This window comes from Carcharhinus amblyrhynchos, chromosome 20 (assembly GCF_965287045.1).
Source record: "Carcharhinus amblyrhynchos chromosome 20, sCarAmb.v2.hapA, whole genome shotgun sequence".
Lineage (NCBI taxonomy): Eukaryota > Metazoa > Chordata > Chondrichthyes > Carcharhiniformes > Carcharhinidae > Carcharhinus > Carcharhinus amblyrhynchos.
Window position 1 is genome coordinate 41,469,885 of NC_137343.1, and position 24,716 is coordinate 41,494,600.

The window sequence follows — 24,716 nt, forward strand, 5'->3', positions numbered from 1 at the left end:
CATGTGGGGCGCACCTGAAATCCCCTCCAAATATCTCTGCACCATCAGGATTACTGACTGGCATATGTGACAATTGCGTGGATACATCCTCCCAGAGAGCTGCTCCTTCATCCAGTCTGAGAGCAGCCACATATTGTTCTTCATGAGGTTGACCACTCTCTCAATACAGGAGCTCATGTCCTCAGAGTACTGAGCTATTGTGGTGTGAGTGAGCTGAATGAATCCCTCCACTCTCTGCCTGTGAGCCTGCACTACATTTGGGAACTCCACCATGTGGCGTCGTATCTGTGGCTGATAGTCTGAGGTAGAGCTTTGTTTGTTGTGGTTCTCAAGGCCTTGTTGAGCAAGGCTGTATTTGTCCTCCCACAGCTACCTCTGCCTCTGACACCTTCCCCTGCTCATTGCTGTCACCCAATATCCCAACACCATCCTATCTAATTGGGTGCGAGCTGCACCAAGAGGAATGTACCTGTGCTTTATCACAGGAGGTGTTGAGTTCAGTTTGCTTTAGGTTGTCAGTGACCTTATTGATTGATAACGCTGTTTACTGAGCAAACGTTGTAAGTCCTGTACTATGTCCCATCTGGGTGACAAATTGGTTCGCACTGCTGCTTCTCAGCCCCAGGGACCCGGGTTCGATTCCTGGCTTGGGCCACTGTCTGTGTGGAATCTCTATGTTCTCCCTGTGAATGGATATCCTCCAGATGCTCCAGTTTCCTCCCACAGTGCAAAAGATGTGGCCGTGCTAAATTTTCCCTTAGTGTTCCAAGATGTATATATTGGTTAGGAGGACTAGTGGGTTAAATATGTAGGGTTATGGGGTAAGCCTGGGTAAGAGTCAGTGCAGACTTGATTGGCCAAATGGTAGAGGTTCTATGGGACTCTTTGGTTGACTCGAGTAGTGTCAATAAGATGCTCAAGCTTGGATGTAAAGCTGGACCAGCCAGAGTTCAGCTCAGCTCTGCAACCCCAGAGTGTCCAGAGGGGCTGCTGAGGGCAGTGTGTGATTCGAGGAAATCAGCTTGGACTCATCACAGGAGGGTTGCTGATCTGGTGGGCAGGGGTGTTTATCCATTTAATGTTTCAGAGAGGCACCTACCACAGTCCCCCAGATTCGCAAGGCTGAAGCTGAAATGATGGATGTGGAAGCCAGTTAGCAGTGGAGCTCGAGAAGGTTTACTCTCCTGGCATTGCATGTGTGATTGGGAAGGGGATTGCTGTCAGGGTTCCCATCTTGGAATGTGACTTGTGAGTTGATCTTATAATGTTGTTCTGGTCGAAACCTGCTTTGTATGTTTGCAAATGCTCTAACATTCTGATTTTACTCTTTGGAGATATTAGACATAGTCTCAGCTACCCAGGTTAAAATTGTGCTATTGCATTGCCTTTACTAGAATACGACAGAAATAACATGGGAGTAAGTAATGCAGAAATGTAACTCAGGGAAAGTCAGAACCCACACACCTTAGGAGCTCCTCCATTTGAAAACCAAACTGATCAGAAAACCACGTCTGTCTGTTTGTTTATAATGATGCAGCTCTCCTTCCATCGCAACCAGTGGCCCACAGTTTTCATCCGTATGTTCTGGGAATAAAGGTCAAGGAGCCTGAAACAATGATAGGTGTTCATTTATATTCAGCCCTGGTGCTTGGTAGTAACATTGAGATGACCCTCCTCCTCCGTCAGGTACCATATCCAAAGAGGGTATTGCCAACTATAGACTTCCATTGTACATGGTTAAACTTAGCAAAGTCCTGCAGTGGTTTGCTGTTGCCTTCTGCAATATGACTGACCAGGAAACTCCCCCACTCTTACTGCCCCCCTTCAGGTGCATTGGAAGGATTCACAGGCTGATAATCGACTTGTTTGCCCAAGTTATAAACATCTTCCACAGTCATAAGGACCTGGTGAGACTTGAACTGGAGCTTCGGGCCCAGAGGTAGGGACACTACCCACTGCGCCGCAGGAGCTCCCCTGAGACGCGCCACTTATTCTGAACCCTGGAAATTATAGATCGGTTAGCCTAATAGCAGAGTGTTATCGGCATTCACTGAAAGGTGAGCCAACAAGCATGGAATTAGAAGTGACACATCATGCCTCAGAACGTCCCTGAGCAAGAGGAAAGGTAAGAGGTAATAAGCCAGTGGCTATTGCCCTGCTGGAGTTGCCAAACAGGATTTAATGATCATTCTCCTTGGAGGAGCTGTGAAATCTAACTCAGTGAAATCTGCAAAGCTGTGGCCTGGCAGCAACAAAATCTTCCTGAGAAACTACACGATGGCAACAAAGTACTGGCAGCTTCACCGATGTCCTTTTGGGAGGGGAACCTGGCACCTCTACCTGGTCTTGCCCATAAGCAACCCTAATGTAGCCCTGGTGGGATTTGCGTCAGGGTGCCCAGAGGGCAACTAAAATCAGCAATAAATGCTGCCTTGTCAACATTGGTCATAACCCAAAACAAGCTTTTAAAAATAAATCGCTTATGATGGTTTGGTGAGATGGTTTGGCTATTTACCATTTATATAGATGATCTGGAGGAGGGAGCTGAGTGTAAGGTGTCGAAATTTGCTGATGACACAAAGATAAGTGGAAAAGCAAATTGTGCGGAGGGTGTAGAAAGTCTGCAGAGGGATCTAGATAGGCTGAGCGAGTGGGCGAGGACCTGGCAGATGGAATACAGTGTTGGCAAGTGTGAGGTTATCCACTTTGGCAGGAATAATAGTAGGAAGGATACTATTTAAAGGGCGAAAAGCTGCAACATGCTACGATGCAGAGGGACCTGGGGGTCCTTGTGCATGAGTCGCAAAAACCCAGCCTACAGGTGCAGCAGGTGGTCAAGAAGGCAAATGGGATGCTGGCCTTCATAGCGAGGGGGATTGAATATAAAAGTAGAGAGGTCTTGCTGCAACTGTACAGGGTACTGGTGAGGCCGCAACTGGAGTACTGTGTGCAGTTTTGGTCGCCGCACTTGTGCAAGGATATTTTGGCCTTGGAGGGAGTGCAGAGGAGGTTCACTAGGCTGATACCGGAATTGAGGGGGTTGAGCTATGAAGAGAGGCTGAATAGACTGGGCTTGTACTCGTTGGAGTTTAGAAGGATGAGGGGGGATCTTATTGAGACATATAAGATGATGAAGGGGATGGATAGCGTAGAGGTGGACAGGTTCTTCCCGCTCAGAAGGGACAGCAGGACTAGAGGGCACAGCCTTAAGATAAGGGGGGAGCAGAGTTGAGGAGGAACTTCTTCACTCAAAGGGTGGTGAATCTCTGGAATTCTCTGCCCGTTGAAGTGGTGGAGGCTGCCTCGCTAAATATATTTAAGACGCGGGTAGATAGGTTTTTGGTAGGCAAGGGAATTAAGGGTTATGGGGAGAAAGCGGGAAAGTGGAACTGAGCCACTTCAGATCAGCCATGATCTTATTGAATGGCGGGGCAGGCTCGAGGGGCTAGATGGCCTACTCCTGCTCCTATTTCTTATGTTCTTATGAGAACCAAACTTATGGATTAAAATTATTGTGCTACAGATGGCACTCCAAAATTCGTTACCTGGCTGTGATTTTGTTTTTTGGTTTGTGGGTTCCTGCCATGCGCAACCTAACTGTGCCATTTGCCCTTTGTGTAATAAAGTCAGCATTTGTTAAACTGAGGTCCCGTTTACCCTCTCGGATGGATGTGAAAGATCCCATGGCGTGACTTCTCCCAGGGTCATGGTCAACATTTAATTCCTGACCGACATCACTGACACAGGTGACCTGATGGTTTAGCTCAATTGCTGTATGTGTGCAAATCTCCCATCATAAATACTGACATGTCAAGAGCTACTACACCTCAAAGGCCCAGTGACAGTGACCCTGGGGACATGCTGGGTTTATATGACTTCATTTTTATTTCTTTACTATTAAAGAGAATTCCATTGGCTATGAAACATTCACTTTTTTGTGTGTCTTGATGATGTGTACATGAAAGGCTCACTTTTTAAACGAAAATAAAACTGAATTAAAATGACAACTGAAACTAAAATGAGACTGAAATTTATGATAAACAATTGTTTATATGATAAACAATTTATCTTGGTCTTGTGAGAAGTGAAACAATGTTTTAGAAAAAAAATTGAAATAATTCCTGGAAAGACTAGACAAAATGTACGGGAAATAGAAATCATAGAAACCTGCAGTGCAGAAAGAGGCCCTTCGGCCCATCAAGTCTGCACCGAACACAATCCCACCCAGGCCCTACTGCCATACCCCTACGTATTATACCCACTAATCCCTCTAATTTACACATCCCTGGACACTACAGGGCAATTTCTTAGCATGGCCAATCAACATAACCCGCACATCTTTGGACTGTGGGAGGAAACTGGAGCATCCGGAGGAAACCCATGCAGTCACTAGGAGAATGTGCAAACTCCACACAGTGATCCAAGCTGGGAATTGAACCTAGGACCCTGGAGCTATGAAGCAGCAGTGCTAACCACTGTGCTACCGTGCCACCAAATACAGTCTCATATCCCATAAGTGCCTTCTGAGTGGGGGTGAGGCGTCATAAGAAATTTAGTTCTTTTTTAATTCAATTTTATTTTAGTTTAAGAAGTGAACCTGTCATGTACGCAGTGACTTATCACACCTTCAGGACACGCAAAAAAGTGAAGGTTTCACAGCCAATGAAATTCTCTTTAATAGTAAAGAAACAAAAATGAATTCATATAAAATTCAGCATGTCCCTGGGGTCATGCAAAGGGCTTTACTGTATCTTTGAGGATTAGTAACTGTTGTGGGGGGGGACGCGGAGGAGGATGGTTGGGTTAGGAAAGGCTGGCAATGACAGATGTGAAACCTAGGCAATGTTTTGGCATGTTGGAACATGGAGTTTTAACTTGGGCACCTAATTTTGCTTAAGATATCTGCTATCATTTGCCATTACCAACACGATTATCTATGTCGGATATCTTCTCTTAATGCAGACTAGCTCTGTGAGAGATCCAAATATTTAAGCTTCTGAATTACTATTGTGCCAAAATTACTGGAACTTCCACTCTCCTTGTCTCACCCTTTAGAGAAGTCTGATGATCAGGCAACCAAATCAAGGTGTGTAAATTTGAAACAAGAATCCCATTAATTTCAGAATAGTCCATAGTACAAGGGTCTTGTAGGTAATGTTGATCAGCCTACATGTCAAAAGCATTTGGCCCCATCAGGATGAGGAAAGCATTTACTTTATCCTCACCTATTTTGTTCACTTTCAGCCAAATGTGTAACCTTCATTCGTCATTACATCAGTTTTCTTTGTTAAGGTTGAATTCCCCCATTGCCCTCAGTGTGGTCGGTGTCATTTTTCAATTACGTGCAGTGCTGACTCACTGTGTACTTGAATACAATGTGCACATGAAATAATCTTGAAAATCATGTTCCATAAATATGACATAATGTAATTGAGCCCTGAACTGCCCAAATGGAATGTAAATAAGAATCCCATCCCAACCTCACTGCCAGTTTCAGCTCTGATTGCATTGAGTAAGACTAAAACTCCTCCACTGCTGAAGCAACCATCGCTGAAAGTTTTATATACATCTTTCCAGCAGGGAAGGCAGCAGAGAGGGCTCCACCCTAACCCCACCTCTCTTGACCCCACCTGGTATGTCAGGTTTCTGGTATGTCACAGTGCTTGCTCATTATTGGGTGAACAAAAATTTCCAACAACAAAATATTGGGAAGACCTAAACCTTCTTTACCTGACCATTGATTCCAGCTTCCTCTCTGCTCGCTGTCTGAGGCTGAACCAGACTGTTGCAACCTTGGTGTCCCATTTGGCTCTAAGATGAGCTTGTGCTACATAACTGCTGCAGCATCAACACTGCCTACTTCCACCACTGTAACATTGTCTATTTCTGCCTCTATGTCAGCTCACCTGCTACTGAAATCCTTACCCATCCCTATGCTACCTCTAGATTTGACTATAGCAACAGTATCCTGCCTGGCATCCCATCACCCACTCTCCATAAACTTCAACTAATCCAATACTCTGCAACTGGCACAATAACTGCACCAAGTTCTATTCATTTGTATTCATTTAGCTTGTGCTCACTGATCTACTCATCTCCCAATCTGGCAATGCCTTCGTTTTAAAATTCTCATCATATTTTCAAATCGCTGCATTGTCCTGCCCTTTCCTCTCTCAAAAGTTAAAAAGTTTATTTATCAGTTATATTAATACTGCAATGAAGTTACTGTGAAATTCCCCCAGTTGCCACAGTCCGGTGCCTGTTTGGGTCAATGCACCTAACCAGCATGTCTTTCAGAATGTAGGAGGAAACCGGAGCACCCGGAGAAGATTGTGCAAATTCCACACTGACAGTGCCTCAAGCCAGAAATCGAATCCAGGTCCCTGGCAGCAGTGCTATCCCAGCAACGTCCTCCAATTGTATAATCTTTTAAGAGGTTTCGAATGCTAACAAAGTGCACATCCCTGATTGTTTCCTATTCTCTGGAATTTTCTCCCAAACTACTTTGCATCTGGATCTCCCCTCTTTCTTTAAGGTGCTGCTAAAACCTACCTATACAACGGAAAGTAGTTGAGGCCAAAACATTGTATGTTTTCAAGAAGTAGTAGGATATAGAACTTGAGGGTGAAGGGGATCAGTGGATACTGGGGGTGGGGGGAGGTGGGATCAGGCAATTGAGTTCAACAATCATCCATGATCATAGTGAATTATGGGGCAGGCTTGAAGGGCCGAATGGCCTAATCCTGATCTATTTTCTATGTTTCTAACTCAAGTTTCTTTTGAAGAATGGAAATACTGTTGGCATGAATGCCATATCCATGCGTTGTCCTTACTCAGCAAGTCTAACTGGTTTTGTCATCTTTAATACTCAACTGCGAGTGCTACTTGGAATGGATTTTTGAGGTTTCTTCGTCATGTCTAGGAAATGTCAAGTTTTGCAAACAATCACATGCTTTCTTTGTAGCAACATTCAACTTCTATGGATCTGTCTAATGCCTTGTTAATTTAGAAAGATCCAAGAATCTGAAATGGGTTTAGAATAATTTGCATTTGTTGTTTAAAGTGATCCTTAATGAGGGAGAAACTTAATTACTCACTGAAGATCTGACTCCCTCCACCCAGATTTCGCACTAAAAGAAGTATATGTGGATGTAGCTGCTAAGTTATTTGCATATTATTGCTGGCGAGTTTTGTGTAGATATCTGACAGTGGAGATGGAAGAGGTGTCCTTACTCCTGTCAGTAAACGAGATTAAAATAACAAAATCTTGACCTTGGTGACAGAATTAAGGAGTATGTAGAAACAATCCTATTCAATGGTGGAGCAGGCTTGAGGGGCTGATGGGCTACTCCTAATTGTTATTGCAGAATCATAGAAGCCCTGCAGTGTGGAAGGAGGCCTTTTGGCACATTACGTCCGATCTGACTCTCCAAAGCATCTGACCCAGGCCCTAACACCATAACCACATGTATTTACCCCCGCTAATTCCCCTAACCTACACATCTTGGGACACTAAGGGGCAATTTAGCATGGCCAATCCACCTAACCCGCACATCTTTGGACTGTGGGAGGAAACCAGATCACCCAGAAGAAACCCACGCATGGGGACACGGGGAGAACATGCAAACTCCACAGTCACCCAAGACTGGAATTGAACCTGGGTCCCTAGCGTTGTGAAGCAGCAGTGCTTTATGTTAAAGAAATAAAAGACCCGCGCAGATGGGAAGTTACTTTCTTTCAGAGAGTCTTCCCCGAGGAGCAAAGCAATCATTAATGCAGTGATAACAGTCAACAAAAGAATAGGTACTTGGTGACAATCTGTAAAATAAACGAGGGGTTTATTGAGTTTCAGATGTTCTCTGTAGTATGGGAACGCTGTAATGCACATGCTCCCTATTACATTCAAGCTGGGCAAAAGAATCCAAAAATGGAAGTAATTTTAGTATCCATGATTTATCAGTAACATTTTAAAAATCTTGGCATTTAAAAGAAGCAGAGAATTTAACATCAATACGCAGAAATGTATGAGGTACAGGGCTGGGTTTTCCAGCCCGCCCTTCTGGCAGGATCGTCCAGTCCTGCCAGAGGTGACCTCCAGCAGCGGGTTCCCTGGTGGTGGGATGGGTGAGCTTTGCAAAACACCGTAGACATCGGCAGGGAGCCGCCTCCGTTGCTCCATCGGAAAACACACTGTGCAGAGTGGGGTAGTCCTGCCCACAGTCTATTTGAATTATTTGCTGCTTCACTGGCTTTTTCCCAGGGCTGAAATGGTTGCTACGAGAAGACACAGATTTAAGGTGCTGGGGAGTAGGTACAGAGGAGATGTCAGGGTTAAGTTTTTCACTCAGAGGGTAGTGGGTGAGTGGAATCGGCTGCTGTCGGTGGCGGTGGAGGCAAATTTGATAGGGTCTTTTAAGAGACTTCCGGATGAGTACATGGGACTTAATAGGATTGAGGGTTATAGGTAAGCCTAGTAGGTAGGGATATCATTGGTGTAACTTGTGGGCCGAAGGGCCTGTTTGTGCTGTAGTTTTTCTATGTTCTTTCTATGTTCTACATAGATATTTTTATATTCAGTCCACTCTGTCACACAGTAGGTAGTCAACAATGTTTTGCCATGTGAATACACAAGATAAACCATTCTTAACTGAAGCACTTGTTCTGTCTTTTCCAAGTGAATAATGATGAAGAAAAGAGATTCAAGATCTGAGTTTTAGAGCTAGGTATATTTTCCATGAACTATCACAGAGACTGACGATGTATTTTGGAAGTAATGTTTTGAATAAAGGGGTTGATAGTTCAGTTCCTTTTGCTACTTTGACGATACAGATTATTGCAGTGATCATGTGTTGTTTTGTCTTTATGGAACAGATAATTGAGTAAAGACGTTTGATTTACCTCATCTTCTCTCCTATCCTTTTCAACCTCGGTGCTGTCCTGTCTCTGGGTATGACTCTCCATCTAACTTTCACACTACAAGAGTTTGTAGATGGGACTGGTAAGTTATTTGCACTCTTTCACTGGTAGAGTTGTGTTTTCTGGGATGGTGGCGATGGCAGAGATGTGGCTACTGTCACATAAATAATGATACAATAGCAATGGAAGGAGTGAAAAGTATGTAGAAAGCTGGCTTTGATCATAAGTTGCTGAAAATGTTTGGGTTAAAATTGGGATTGCAGCATTAATCGGTACTGGGATCACAATTTGTGACTTGCCCACGACAGTTCTGGTGAAGGTGGAAGCACGTTAATTTGGGCCTGCCTCCTCATTTACTTGATTGTATCACTGGGCCAACCACGCCTGCCACAATGGTGGCTGTCTCTGAGCTCAGCAGTGTGTTGAACAGTTTGATGCAGCCAGCACTGTTCTTAAAGGCAGATCATAGAAGGAAGCCATTTGGCCCATCAAGCCTGCGCCGATGACAATCCCACTCAGGACCTATCCCCTTAACTCCACATATTTACCCTGCTAGTCCCCTTGACACTAAGGGGCAATTTAGTATGGCCAATCAACCTAACCCACACATCTTCGCTCTGTGGGAGGAAACCAGAGCACCCGAAGGAAACCCATGCAGACACAGGGAGAATGTGCAGACTCCACACAGACAGTGACCCGAGGCTGGAGTTGAACCCGGGTCCCTGGCACTGTGAGGCAGCAGTGCTAACTCTTAATGGAAAATGCACTGAATGAAGGAGGCTGCTGCAATCCTAAACAAGAAAAACTGAACACCAAAACAGAGAGAGACAGAGTTGAGGATGCGATGTTGGAGGCCCTAATGGAGGAGGTTAACAGGGTGAGAGGCACTCTGGTTCCGTAGCGGATGGATGAGAGGGCCTTCAGGTGGAGGTGTCCATGAAAGTCAGTTCCCAGTGTCTCGACCTGAGGACCTGGCAGCAGTGCCTCAGAAACTCTGCTGAAGTAGGTGTCTACAGCTTTTCCTGATGTATGCTACCCAGCACAACACTAGCCCCTCACGCTGCTTCATGCTTCGCACCCCCATCACTCAGCTGCCTGAGTCCTTGAAGCTCAGGGCTTGTGCATAACATCCAGATACCCTACATCTCCCTCACGTACCTATGAACGCTATCCCTCACACCCACATTGTTGTCTCCACATACGTTCAGTTATGGCAGACACATTAACCAAACACAGTGCAACACAATTTATTTGCATTCTTCCCTCTTGCAGAATAAGGTGTGTTACACCATAGAAAGAAGCAGAGCAAAGCTAATCAGTTCAAAAATGCATTTCCCAAGTGCTGTGGAACAGGACGGTAAAAGGCAACTTCAAACTATTGTGTAGGTATCAGTGATTGAAATAACCTGTAACTTTCACAGTAACGTTGGCAATAGGAGGATGAAAAGAAAGGAGAAAAAAAAAACCGCAACAAAGCTACACTCTAGAAAGTTGATTAGGGTAAACCATTTCCAAGTCAACAGACAAGCATACAAAAGCACATGCTGGAAATGTACAGCAGCTTGATGGGCATCTAAATGGTTAATCTTCTGGATGTAACTCCTCATGGGAACTCCAGTAAAGTTTTGCATCCAGTGTGTTTCCCCCCTCACTCCCTTGCTCATTCAGATCCTTTGCAGTTTCAATCCAGATACTAGTCCACTTGAGTGGTCTGAACACTATTAGTGTTTTGTTACTGCCAGTCTGTGTAAGCAACACATTTATTAATATGACCATTGACTTGATTTATTACTCATTCAAAGCTCTTACCACAATATGAAGTATAATCTAAAAATGTTTTCAGAAGCATTTCCTCTTTATGCAATAAAATGTTTGTCTCTCAATCACATTGTTTGAATAACAGATCTACTTGCACTATATATATTTGATTAGTTCATAGTAGGGCCACCAAGCTGTGAGTTGTGAGCTTGCAACGTGTTTAGAAGGCTGTATAAATACTCTTGATTTTGGTTACTTCAGACATGCTCATGCTGTGTTATGGTTTGGCATTGTTTGCAGTCGTAATCAAATCTCAGAGTTTTCCAGGACGGAAGAGAATGACAACACTCCAAGCAGGCTGAAATTCTTCTCTCTCGACTAGAATTGTCTGATGGGTTTAAATAAGAAGTTAAATTTAATTTGTTAATTTCTCTTGGAAAAGCTGTAAGAAAATGGAAATGTTCATACTTGTACTGTGTACCATCTTGTCCAGCATGTGATGGGCTTTCTGTAAGTTGGATTTTTGGTTTCCTGCAATTTGCTTGCCTCTGGGAAGGTCCAGGCTCCACTGTTAATTTGTCTGTTTGTAGCAGTCTGGCAATGTCTTCAGATGCAATATGGTTTCATCCAGCTTTCATCCATGCATGGACGTAACGTAAAAGATCCCAGGATGCTGGTCAAAGAAAAATAAGGAGTTGTCCTGGTGCCCAGACATCACCAATGAAAAAAGTTAATCTGGTCATTTTCTGGTTTTGGGGGACATTGCTATACATACATTGGTAGTTGTCTTTTCATAACAACGACAGCTCTTCAGAAATGACCCATTGGCTACAAAGTATTTTATGAAATTCTGTGGACATGAAAGACCCTGTGAAGAGGACAGTGTAAAATAGTGTAGACTTTAAAAGGACATAGACACGTTCATGGAGTGGACAAATAGGGGGCAGATGAAGTTCAATGCGGGGAAGTGTGAAGTGATACAATTTGGTCGGAAGAACTTGGAGAGACAGTATAAAGTGAAGGGTAAAATTTTTCAAGAGGTCAGGAGCAGAGGGTGTATATGTGCATTGGAGATCATTGAAAGTGGGTGGACAAATGGAGAGAGCCGTTAATAAAGCAAATAATATTCTGGACTTTATTTAATAGGGGCTTACAGTACAAGAGAAAGGAGATTTTGCTGAACTTATACAAGACACTAGTTAGACCTCAGCTGGAATATTGAGTACAGTTCTGAGTGCCACACTGTAGGAAGGATGGGGACACATTGGAGAGAGTGCAGAAGAGGTTGACAAGAATTGTCTCAGGGTTGAGAAACTTCAGTTATGAAGACTGTTCTCCTTGGAGAAAAGAAGACTAAGCGGAGATTTGATAGAGATATTCAAAATCTTGAAGGGGCTGAACAGAGCGGAAGGGAGAAACTCGAGAATGAGAGCGCGCAGGTTTAAAATAATTTGCAAAAGAACCAAATATGATGTGAGAAATTAAAAAACACGTTCACACAATGAATGGTTCAGGGCTGGAATGCACAGGCTGGAAGTGTGGTGACAACAGTTTCAATCAAAGCATTAGATGATTAATTGAACACAAATAGTATGTAAGGGGTATGGGAAAAAGGCAGGGAAATGGCACTAAATCATGAAGCTTGTTTGGAAAGCTGGTGCAGACATGATGGGCCAAATGGCCTCTTTCTGCACTGAAACAATTTTGTGATTCTGAAATTGAAGCTGTATAGCAGGTCTGACATCTAAATGTGGAAGAGTTATATTAGAGACAGGAGCTAAATGCTTAATGCGGATTTTTAAATTGTATCACGGTCTTACGACCTTGGTTCAATTTTGAAGATGGGATAATGTTTAACTATTTAAGAATCAAGCATAGTTGCTGTTGCAGATAATTTTCATTTAAAAATCAATTTGTTTTTGAAATCACATGTTGGACGTGACTGATGAATACTTGTTGCTAGAAAGATGTACCGACAATTTTGTTCATTTGCGAAAGCAAAATGTTGCGGCTGCTAGAAATCTGAAATAAAAAAAGACAAACAATGCTGGAAATATTCAGGAAGTTTGAGCATTTCCAGCATTTTCATTTGCATATTTGGTGGGGGACCTCAGAGTTTGAACATAGAGGAGGAGAGGTAATCCAGTATATTGTGTGGCATTGACAGCAGCATTTGTGAAACTCCTTGAATTTAGATGCCTATAAAACTGAAAAGGCCCTGCTGAAAAGTAATCTTTTCTATTTTCTCTGTGTCCGTGTAGCTGCAGGTCAGATGTCTCCTCCTGACTATCTTCGCTGCCTCTATTGGTGGCACCTTCCAATATGGGTTTAACCTGTCAATCATCAATGCACCAACAACCGTGAGTTTAGATTAGAACAATGGCCAACTTGTAAAAGTCAGGTGTTTCCATGTTTGTAAAGGCAAAATTAAGACTAAATCCATATTTTCTTCTTATCCTCAAAACGACAGTTCATCCAAAACTTTATTAATGAGACCTGGACTGAGCGCTACAGCACGCAGCTGGAGAACTGGGTCATCACATTGATCTGGACTTTTATCGTGGTTGCTTACTCTGTCGGAGGATTGGTTGGGGCACTTATTGCTGGACCCCTGGCCATAAGGTTTGGAAGGTATGAGGTACAGAGGGAACATTAAGGTTAAACCCCAAAAGAGACTATTCACTGCCAAAATAAATCTACCTTTTATGTGCTTTATGTGGGGCATTAACTTTCCATTTCATACATGGGAATGCAGCACAGGGTAAAAGTGAGACCAGAATAACCAGAGGATGTTCAGAATGAGAGGTTGCCTGATGGATGACAATGCTTTTCTTTTTATTTTGTCCAGGAATGTCAAAGGAGTTTTAGATGATTACCCCGACATAAGGTTATATTCAGAACTTTTTTAGAGTACTGATTTTTTAAAAGTTTCAAGGGCAAAGAATTATTCAACACACCAAGGAAAATAAACTTATTTTGTTATTTAACCTGCCCTGCTTCCACGCTATCACAAACCTTCTTTCTTGTTCCTCTTGCGTCCCACTCCCCATCCCATCCACTGACTTAAAATCTCTTTTCTTCTTCTTCAGTTCTGATGATAGGTTGTTGACCTGAAACATTGGACTGGAAAATGAAACTGTGGTATGAAAATGGTCACCAGGACCTGATTCAAGGATTCCTGACACCGTTCCTGGGTTTCCAATTTTCCCCAAGTTATGCACCTTATCCAACTACAAGGTCCCTTATACATAAGAATTAGGAGCAGGAGTAGGCCATCTGGGCCCTCGAGCCTGCTCCACCATTCAATAAGATCATGGCTGATCTTTTCGTGGATTCAGCTCCACTTACCCACCCACTCACCATAACCCTTAATTCTTTTACTGTTCAAAAATTTATCTATCTTTGCCTTAAAAAACATTCAATGAGGTAGCCTCAACTGCTTCACTGGGCAGGGAATGGTACAGATTCACAATCCTTTGTGTGAAGAAATTCCCCCTTAACTCAGTCATAAATCTCTTCTCCTTATTTTAAGGCTATGCCCCCTAGTTCTAGTTTCACCCGCCAGTGGAAACAATCTCCCTGCTTCTGTCTTAGCTATTCCCTTCATAATATTATATGTTTCTATAAGATCTCCCCTCATTTTTCTGAATTCCAATGAGTATAGCCCCAGTCTACTCAGTCTCTCCTCATAAGTCAACTCTCTCAACTCCGGAATCAATGCAATGAGTCTCCTCTTCACCAGTAAGTAAGGAGACCAAAACTGTGCACAGTGCTCCAGGTGTGGCCTCAACATAACCTTGCTATTTTTAAACTCCATCCCTCTAGCAATAAAGGGCAAAATTCCATTTGCCTTCTTAATTACCTGCTGCACCTGCAAACCAACTCCTTGAGATTCCTGTACAAAGACACCCAGATCTCTCTGCATAGCATCATGCTGCAATTTTTTATCATTTAACTAATAGTCCATTTTGCTCTTATTCCTACCAAAATGGATGACCTCACATTTATCAACATTGTACTCCATCTGCCAGACCCTCACCCACTCACTTAGACTATCTGTAGCCCTTTGCAGATTTTCAGCATCCTCTGCACATTTTGCTCTGTCACTCATCTTTGTGTCATCTGCGAATTTTGACACACTATACTTGGTCCCCAAATCAGGGTATTGCTGAGACCGCATTTGGAGTACTGTGTACAGTTTTGGATCCTTTATTTGAAGCAGTTCAGAGATCATCAATGTAAATCATCTATGTAAATCGTCAACAATTGCGGTCCCAACACTGATCCCTGAGGCACATCACTAGTCACTGATTGCCAACCAGAAAAACACCCATTTAGACCTGCCAACCGGAAAAACACCCATTTACCCCCATGCCAAGTTATTGCACCTCCATGCTCATTCTCTATACACTTAGTACAGAGCCAATTAATCCTATTGTGACAATAGAATGTGTTAAAAAATTTCATTAATTATTCCCACTTTCTGAGAAAAAAAACACTTTTAACTGCATACAGCTCAATAAAAGTATTAATCATCCAGACCCTTTAAAGTATCAATAGCAGAAACTGCAAGAATCTGAAATCTCTTTATCTTGTATAAGTAAACATTGTGCAATTGACAGTAAGATCAGAGAGCTAGAGCTGTTAATCAAGCAATGTTTTCCCTAGATCACAGCTGTTTCAATACTTTAATGTATGTCTGGAGTCTCGGCCAAGCCTCATTTTGCATTCTTGGCATCTTTTATTCTTATCTTAAACTTCTTTGAGTTGATCTTGTAATGGAGGTGAACATGAGGTCCAAAATGCCAACAGATGAAAAAGGCATAAGAGCTGGGGAACTGCAGTTTTCACTCTGTGCCCATTTAACTGCTGAGTCTGACAAATTTACTGGAGTTCTATGAGGATGTGTCTAGGGCGGTGGATAGAGGAGACCCAGTGGATGTGGTCTTTCTTGATTTTCAGAAGGCATTTGACAAAGTACCTCACAAGAGGTTATTGCAGAAGGTCAGGGGAAATGGAGTTGGGGGTAGGGTGTTAGCGTGGATAGAGGATTGGTTGTCAAATAGGAGGCAGAGAGTGGGGGTCAATGAGTGCTATTTGGATTGGTGGTTGGTGACTAGTGGAGTGCCCCAGGGGTTGGTGCTGGGGCCTCAGCTATTTACCATTTATATAAATGATCTGGAGGAGGGAACCGAGTGTATGGTGTCGAAATTTGCTGATGACACCAAGATTGGTGGAATGGCAAATTGCACGGAGGGTGTGGAGAGTCTACAGAAGGATCTAGATAGGCTGGGCGAATGGGCCAGGAACTGGCAAATGGAATTTAATGTTGGCAAGTGCGAGGTGGTCCACTTTGGTAGGAATAATGGTAGGAAGGATTATTACTTATGTGGCGAAAAGCTGCAGCAGGCGACGGTGCAGAGGGACCTCGGGGTCCTTGTGCACGAGTTGCAAAAACCCAGCTTGCAGGTGCAGCAGGTGGTCAGGAAGGCGAATGGGATGCTGGCCTTCATAGCGAGGGGGATTGAATATAAAAGTAGGGAGGTCTTGCTGCGGCTGTATAGGGCATTGGTGAGGCCGCAGCTGGAGTATTATGTGCAGTTTTGGGCGCCGTACTTACGCAAGGATATTTTGGCCTTGGAGGGAGTGCAGAGGAAGTTTACTAGGCTGATGCCGGAGTTGAGGGGGTTGAGCTATGAGGAGAGGCTGAATAAACTAGGCTTGTACTCGCTAGAGTTTAGAAGAATGAGGGGAGATCTCATTGAGACGTGTAAGATGATGAATGGGATGGATAGGATAGAGGTGGAGAGACTCTTCCCGCTCAGAAAGGACAGTAGGACTAGGGGGCACAGCCTCAAGATAAAGTGGGGGGGGAGCGGTTTAGAATGGAGTTGAGGAAGAACTTCTTCACTCAAAGGGTGGTGAATCTCTGGAATTCTCTGCCCGTTGAAGTGGTGGAGGCTACCTCGCTAAATATTTTTAAGACGCGGGTTGATGGGTTTTTGATAAGAGAGGGGATTAAGGGTTATGGGGAAAGGGCGGGAATGTGGAACTGAGCCACGACAGATCAGCCATGATCTTATTAAATGGCGGGGCAGGCTCGAAGGGCTAGATGGCCTACTCCTGCTCCTATTTCTTATGTTCTTATGTTCTTAAGATGTTGCATTCTAAACATGGGCTGTGTCTGGGGACAGTGCTACAATATAACACTAATATGGAGCTGGTGCTTGTCGGTTTCCATTGCTGGTGTTCGTAGTAATTTCAATTAACAGATTCAGATCATCACTCAGGAAGAGCATTGGGAAGAATAAAGATTAAATGCAGAAAAAATACAAACCAAATAGTGTAGGATCTAGAAATGTGAAAAAACAACTCAAGTCAGGCAGTAAATAAGTTCAAATTTAAGGAATTCCCTCTCAGTCATAACTGGAAGATATAGAGGAACAGTAAAATGGAATGGGGAGAAAGGAGAGATGAATAATGTAAATACATACAGAAAAAGCAGTAGAAACCTATGAATAACTCGAGTAGAAAATGGGATATATTTTAAAAGTTGTCCCTGGGAACATAGGACCTGGGCATATGGTTCTTAGGAGCAGGAGTAGGATTTTTGGCCTTTTGAGACTGCTTCACCATTCAATAGGGGATTTTCACAGTAACTTCATTGCAGTGTGAATATAAGCCTACTTGTGACTAATAAATTTTAGTAAGATCAGAGCTAACCTGATTGTCGTCTCAACTCCACTTCCCTGTCTGCCCCCCCCAATGATTCTTGAACCCCCTGGTCTATCAAAAATTTGTCCAACTCAGCCTCAAAAACCCAGAATCCATAGCTTACCAGGGAAGAACATTCCATACATTAACAACCCCCGAGAGCAAAATAATTCCTCATCTCTGTCTTAAAAGGGAGATACTTTGTTTTCAAACCGTGTCTTGTAATTCTAGTCTCTCCTACAAGAGGAAACGTCTGCCTTGTATCCAGCCAGTACCTACCTTACCTTAGAAGCTTATATGTTTCAATAAGATCACTTCTCGTTCTTCTAAACTCCAGTGGGTATCAACCCCACCTGTACAGCCTTTCTTTATAAGATCAGCGCTTCATTCCAGGAATGAGTGGAGTGAGCCTTCTCTGAACTGCTTCAAATAAGGGGTCCAAAACTGTACACAGTTCTCCAAATGCAATACCCTGCACAACTGTGGCAAAGATTCCCTTATATTTTTCCCCCTTGCAAAAAATGCCAACATTCCATTATCTTCTTAATTACTTTCTGTGCATGCATACTAAATTTTTGTGATTCAGGTACCAGGACACCCAGATTGCTCTGTACCACTGAGTCTTGCAATCTCTCGCTGTTTAAATAATTCTCTGCTTTGCTGTTTTTCCTGCCAAAGTGGACAAGTTCACATTTTCCCACATCAATCTCCATCAAAATCTTTTGCCCGTTCCCTTAACCTCTCCATATCTCTTTGTAGACTCTTTCCTCCTATTGACAATTTACTCTTATACCTCTCTTGGTGTCATCAACATATTTAGCTACCATACTTTCAGTCTCTTTATCTAAGTCATTGATATAGATTTGTATATAATTGAGGCCCCAACACTAATCCCCATGGTACTCCACTAGTTACTGCTTGCCAATGCAAAAATTTATCTCACTCCTTACATGCTGTTAGCTAACCAAGCCTTTATTCGTGCAAATATGTCATCCCCAATGCCATGCGTTCATAACTTGCTTAATAATCTTTGAGGTGGCACCTTAGCAGATGCCTTCTGGAAATCGAAATATACCACATCTCCAAGTTCCCTTTTATCCTGCTTGCTGCTTCTTCTGATTCCTTTCACACAACTATGTTGACTTTGCCTGATCCCTGCATGATTTTCTAAGTATCCTGCTATAAACTCCTTAATAACGGATTCTATCAATTTCCCTACGAGAGATGTTAGGCTAACTATCCCCCCTATCTATTTCCACTCCCCCATATCAAGATATAGCCCCCATCCAACCCCTTTAGTCACTCATGCTCCACTCCCCCACTCCATGATGAGGTATGCCCCGGAAACAACCCCTTTGACCCTCTCAGTCCCCCCCACACACTACCCTCCCCCCGCCACCTCTGCCCAGTGCCAAAAATTACGTTTTCCACAGGGTTCAGGTGTTTTAACAGCCTAATGGATTTCTGGGTTCACAGACATGTGTCATAAATGTTGGGAGCCCAAACAGCCCTTAAAGTTCTAAAACATTTGAACCTCAGAGAAAACAGTTCTTGATTGACAGCTTTGGCTGTCTATTCCATCTATTTACACAAGATAAGGCAGTTTCAGGTATTTGCAGTTTCAGCTGTTGAAACCTTAAAGGCTTTGGGTGATTGAGACCTTTATTCGGCTACACTTAAAAGAAAGTTTTCTTCAAGAAAGTGGAAACTTATTAGTGAATGACTTTTTTTAAAGCTTGTTTAACATATCCTACTACAGGCTACATTGATTCTGTACAGTGTATAGTGGGTGAAAGAACATGGAAATGTCATGGGTTGTCCTCAGAGACATGAAGGTCCAAAGGGGGGTGCGTGGGGGACATGCCTTAGCTTGAGTGGACGTACTTTAGCTTTCTTCAATAGAAGTGTCACATTAAATTTTTTCAAATCCCCTGAGACCCTTCTGGAATCTAAGGAATTTGGAAGATTATAACTAAAACTTCTACTTTTTTTGTAGCCATTTCTTTTAAGACCAGAGAATGCAGGCAATCGGGTCCTAGCCTTTAGGCCTAATGATTTTTCTGATTCCTTTTCCTTAGTGATTGTGATTATTTTAAATTCCTCCCTTCCTTTCATTTCTCGATTTTCAAGTATTTTTCGGAAGTTTTCTAGTGAAGACTGACGCAAAGATCTAGACTTTCACTGAGTTGACATGTCTTTGGAACCCTTTAGAAATGCTGACTGCAGCCCAATCCCGGCTTTCCTGACTCTGTTCTCAGCGGTTTCCTATTTTTGGGTGTGCTTTTTAAGAATGTAGGCTTTTAGGACTGAGCTGAGGAGAAATTTCTTCACTCAGAGAGTAGTGAATGTGTGGAATTCACAGGAAGTAGTTGAGGCCAAAACATTGTGTGATTTCAAGAAGAAATTAGATATAGCTCTTGGGGCTAAAGGGATCAGGGGATATGGAGGGGAAAGCGGGATCAGGGTATTGAATTTGATGATCCGCGATGATCAAAATGAATGGGGGAGCAGACTCGAAGGACCGAATAGCCTACTTCTGCTTTTGTTTTCTTTGTTTCTATGATTCAGGACAAAAGTCCACACCCTGCCCGCCTGGTGTGCTATACTGCATCTCAAGCTACCATGAGCCAAACTCTCTAATTTCATAAGCAAATTTGAATTCAAAAGGTTCTACTCATGCTGCTCAAGCTAAGGCATGTCCTTCTCCTCCCCCCGCTTCTCCTCCCCCCCGCTTCTCCTCCCCCCCCCGCTTCTCCTCCCCCCCCGCTTCTCCTCCCCCCCGCTTCTCCTCCCCCCCGCTTCTCCTCCCCCCGCTTCTCCTCCCCCCCGCTTCTCCTCCCCTTCTGCTTCTCCTCCCCCCCCGCTTCTCCTCCCCCCCGCTTCTCCTCCCCCCGCTTCTCCTCCCCCCGCTTCTCCTCCCCCCCGCTTCTCCTCCCCTTCTGCTTCTCCTCCCCCCTCGCTTCTCCTCCCCCCCTGCTTCTCCTCCCCCCCCGCTTCTCCTCCCTCCCCTGCTTCTCCTCCCCCCCGCTTCTCCTCCCCTTCTGCTTCTCCTCCCCCCTCGCTTCTCCTCCCCCCCTGCTTCTCCTCCCTCCCCTGCTTCTCCTCCCCCCCGCTTCTCCTCCCCCCCGCTTCTCCTCCCCCCCGCTTCTCCTCCCCTTCTGCTTCTCCTCCCCCCCGCTTCTCCTCCCCCCCGCTTCTCCTCCCCCCTCGCTTCTCCTCCCCCCCTGCTTCTCCTCCCCCCCCGCTTCTCCTCCCCCCCCGCTTCTCCTCCCCCCCGCTTCTCCTCCCCCCCGCTTCTCCTCCCCCCCGCTTCTCCTCCCCCCCGCTTCTCCTCCCCCCCGCTTCTCCTCCCCCCCGCTTCTCCTCCCCCCGCTTCTCCTCCCCCCCGCTTCTCCTCCCCCCCGCTTCTCCTCCCCCCCACTTCTCCTCCCCCCCGCTTCTCCTCCCCCCCCGCTTCTCCTCCCCCCCCCGCTTCTCCTCCCCCCCACTTCTCCTCCCCCCCACTTCTCCTCCCCCCCGCTTCTCCTCCCCCCCGCTTCTCCTCCCCCCCGCTTCTCCTTCCCCCCCCCGCTTCTCCTCCCCCCCGCTTCTCCTCCCCCCCCCGCTTCTCCTCCCCCCCCGCTTCTCCTCCCCCCCACTTCTCCTCCCCCCCGCTTCTCCTCCCCCCCGCTTCTCCTCCCCCCCGCTTCTCCTCCCTCCCCCGCTTCTCCTCCCCCCTCGCTTCTCCTCCCCCCCCGCTTCTCCTCCCCCCCCTGCTTCTCCTCCCCCCCTGCTTCTCCTCCCCCCCCTGCTTCTCCTCCCCCCCTGCTTCTCCTCCCTCCCCTGCTTCTTCTCCCTCCCCTGCTTCTTCTCCCTCCCCTGCTTCTTCTCCCTCCCCTGCTTCTCCTCCCCCCCTCCGCTTCTCCTCCCTCCCCCCGCTTCTCCTCCGCCACCACCACTTTGGACTCTCAGGACAGGCGATGACGTTTCCATGTCCTTTCACCCACTATGCACTGTATAGAACCATATAGTAGGATATGTTAAAGAAGCTTTAAAAAAAAGTAATTCACTGATAAGTTTCCAATTTCTTGAAAAACTGTAGCCCAATAAAGGTATCAATCACCCAAACCCTTTAAGGTTTCAACAGCTGGAACTGCAAACACTTGAAACCTTCTTATCTTGTGTAAATAGAATCGACAGATAAAGCTGTCAATCAAGGAATGTTTTCTCTGGGGCTTATATAATGGCTGTCTGGGCTCCCGACCTTTATGAGGCATGCCTGTGAGCTCGGAAATCCATTAGGCTGTTAGAAGGGAATTTTTGGCATGGGGGGGGGAGGGCCGAGAGGGCCAACGAGATTGTTTATGGGGCATACCTCGGCATCGGTGGGGGGGGAGCATAGTGACCATAGAGGCTGCATGGGGACCATATCTTGATATGGGGAGGGAAGGTGGGCATTAATGGTCATGAGGTGAGTGGCGCCATAAGATGGCATGGATAGGGCTTGTGTGGGGGTGACGGGCAAGGACTGGAAGGCCATTTTTTTTTTAGTTGAATTGGAACGAAGTCCCCAGTAGTGAGGTGATCCAGCCACCTCTGCACCTGGCAGGCCCTGTGGCTGCCTGTGAACTCCTTCCTAGTCTTGACTGGAGCCTGCACCCACCCCAACCCCTCCGCAGTGAAAATCCCGACCTTGTGGGCACTTTCTGTAGAGACGGGCAGACTGAGCTGGGAGTTTTCCTAACTCCTTCTTTCAGCCTCGAGAATGCAAACCCTGGCCAAAATATCTGTTCAGTGTTTTCACCATTTCTTTGTTTTCCATTAATAGTTCCCCAGACTCGCTCTTCAGAGAATCAACACTCACTTTAGTTACGCTTTTCCGGTTTTTAATTCTTGTGGAGTCTCTTACTACCTGTTTTATATTTCTAGCTAGCTTTTTCATACACTCTAATTTCTCCCCTTTTATTACTTTTGGCCATTCTTTGCTGGTTCTCAAAGTTTTCCCAATCGTCCGACATTCACAGATTTATGCAGTGTTTTCTTTCAGTTTGATGCTGCCTAATTTCATGTTTTAAACCCCAGATATTGCATCCTTTTCCTAGAGTCTTTCTTTCTCACTGGGATTTTTTTTGCTGAGAGGTTTTAAATGGGATGGGCCAGCATTCATTGCCCATGCCAAATTAACTTTGAGAAGGCGGTGGAGAACTGCCTCTTAATTCACTGCAGTTCATGTGACACTAGTCTTGAATGATTTTGCCCCAGCACCGGTGAAGGAACAGTAATGTTCCCATGGCACTGCTGCTTCAGTTTTAGTTCTTAGGAATAGTTGCTAGCATTTCTGGGGATGGTGGCAAGGAGCAAGTTTGTTCTTGGTGTGAAAATAGCCCACTAGAACTCCATTGCAGTATGCATTGTGCTGGCAACCTGTTTCTTTTCCTTATTCAGGGTCCTGAGCTACTGGAGCTTGCTAATTCTTCCTGCTTTACTTTCACCTACTACCTTCTGCCTCTTTAAATCATTCTCTGTGTCGTTTGTATTTTAACTTTTTTAATAGCTCTCATTATGCTTCCTCAAGTTTATATCACTTTTGGATTTAGCTATCTTCCGTTTGCATTTAAGCACTTCAGTGTCGTTCTGTAGCTTTTTCATGTTTGTGTAAGTTTGTGTCATAGAATCACGGAATTGTTACAGCACAGAAGGAGCCCATTTGGCCAGTTGCGTCCACAACAACTCCACAAATGAACAATTCATTAGTGCTGTCCTCCCAACTTTTCCCCAAATCCTTGCACATTCTTCCTTTTCAGATAACCACCCAATTCACTTTTGAAAGCTTCGATTGAACCTGCCTCCACCATGTTCTCAGGCCCAGACCCTAACCTCTTGTTACCTTCTTGCTCCTTTTGCCAATTGCTTTAAATCTGTTCTCTCCCATAGAGTCATGGAGGTTTACAATGGAAACAGGCTCTTTGACCCAACTTTCCATGCCACCCCTTTTGTTTTAACCACTAAGCTAGTCCCAATTGCCCACATTTGGCCCATATCCCTCTATACCCATCTTACCCATGTAACTGTCTAAGTGCTTTTTAAAAGATAAAATTGTACCCACCTCTACTGCTACCTCTGGCAGCTCATTCTGGACGTTCACCACCCTGTGTGTGAAAAAATTGCCCCTCTGGACCCTTTTGTATCTCTCCCCTCTCACCTTAAACCTATGCCCTCTAGTTTTAGACACCCCTACCTTTGGGAAAAGATGTTGACTTCTAGCCACTCATTATTTTATTCATTATTTTATTCATTATCTTATTCTTGATCTTTTCAGAAGTGGGGAATAATTCCTCCCTATCTACTTTCTCCAGCGTCATTTGAATTCTATCAAATTTCCTCTCAGCTTTGTTTTTTCTTAACTTCACCAATTCATCTTCATAATTGAAGTTCCTCATTCTTGAAACCATTCTCGAGAATCTTTTCTGCAGACTCTCCAATGCATTCACATCTTTCCTAAACTGCGGTACCCAGAACTTAATGCAATCCTCCAGCTGAGATCGAACCAATATCCTGTGCAAGTTCAATGTAATCTCCTTGCTCTTACACTCCATATCCCTATTAATAAAGCCTAGATACAGTATTTTTTATTAGCCGCAGTTTCAATTTGTGCTGCCACCTTCAATGACTTATGCACAGATACACCCAGATCTGTCGGCTCCTGCATCCTCTTTCTTTCTTTTATTTCATATTGTTTCTCCATGTTCTTCCAAGCACAATGAATCATTTTGCATATCCGCACATTGATCTTCATCTGCCATCTATCCGCCCATTCCACCAACTTGTCTGTGTCCTTTTGAAGCTCTACACTTCTCTCCCCACAGTTTACAATGCTTCCAAGTTTTGTATCATCCACAAATTTTGAAATCGTGCCCTGTTCACCAATGTGTTTTCAGGTCCCCTTATTGTTCAATTCCTATACAAATGCTGTTCACCTTTAACATTTTCCAGTTTGGAAACTTAAAACCTTAATCTTATTGTTCTCTCTACAGTGGCTTCTATTATTTTTTTCCTAATGTTTTGGTACCTTTATGTTGATTACTTAGTACCAACGATGGCCTGAGTTCTATCCTGACTCTCTCCATTTAAAGTTAGTTGAGATAAATGGGATGGAAGGTTTTTGCTTTTGGTTCCAAGTTTCAGAGCGAAATGAATTTGGAAATCATGAGCAGTATCTTGTGAATATACAATTTCAGAGAGTTGAGGGGTTAAAATGAGGGCCAGTAGGTAGACAGTTAAATGTAAGAGATTTGGAGCAGAGGGCAGGGGAGGTCTCTTTACCGTGAGTTGAGAATGCTGTGGAATTC

General features: G+C 44.4%; 1 protein-coding gene across 1 annotated transcript in view; it reads left to right on the forward strand.

Moving 5' to 3' along the window:
* Window positions 1–9,760: 9,760 nt before the first annotated feature.
* The window catches only part of LOC145356192 (solute carrier family 2, facilitated glucose transporter member 11-like), a 55,192-nt gene continuing 40,236 nt past the window's right edge, over window positions 9,761–24,716 (forward strand). The window contains exons 1-3 of the mRNA XM_080208803.1: window positions 9,761–9,793; window positions 12,936–13,034; window positions 13,145–13,305. Of these exons, the coding sequence (XP_080064929.1) occupies window positions 9,761–9,793; window positions 12,936–13,034; window positions 13,145–13,305 (293 nt within the window). The remainder of the gene's footprint in view (window positions 9,794–12,935; window positions 13,035–13,144; window positions 13,306–24,716) is intronic.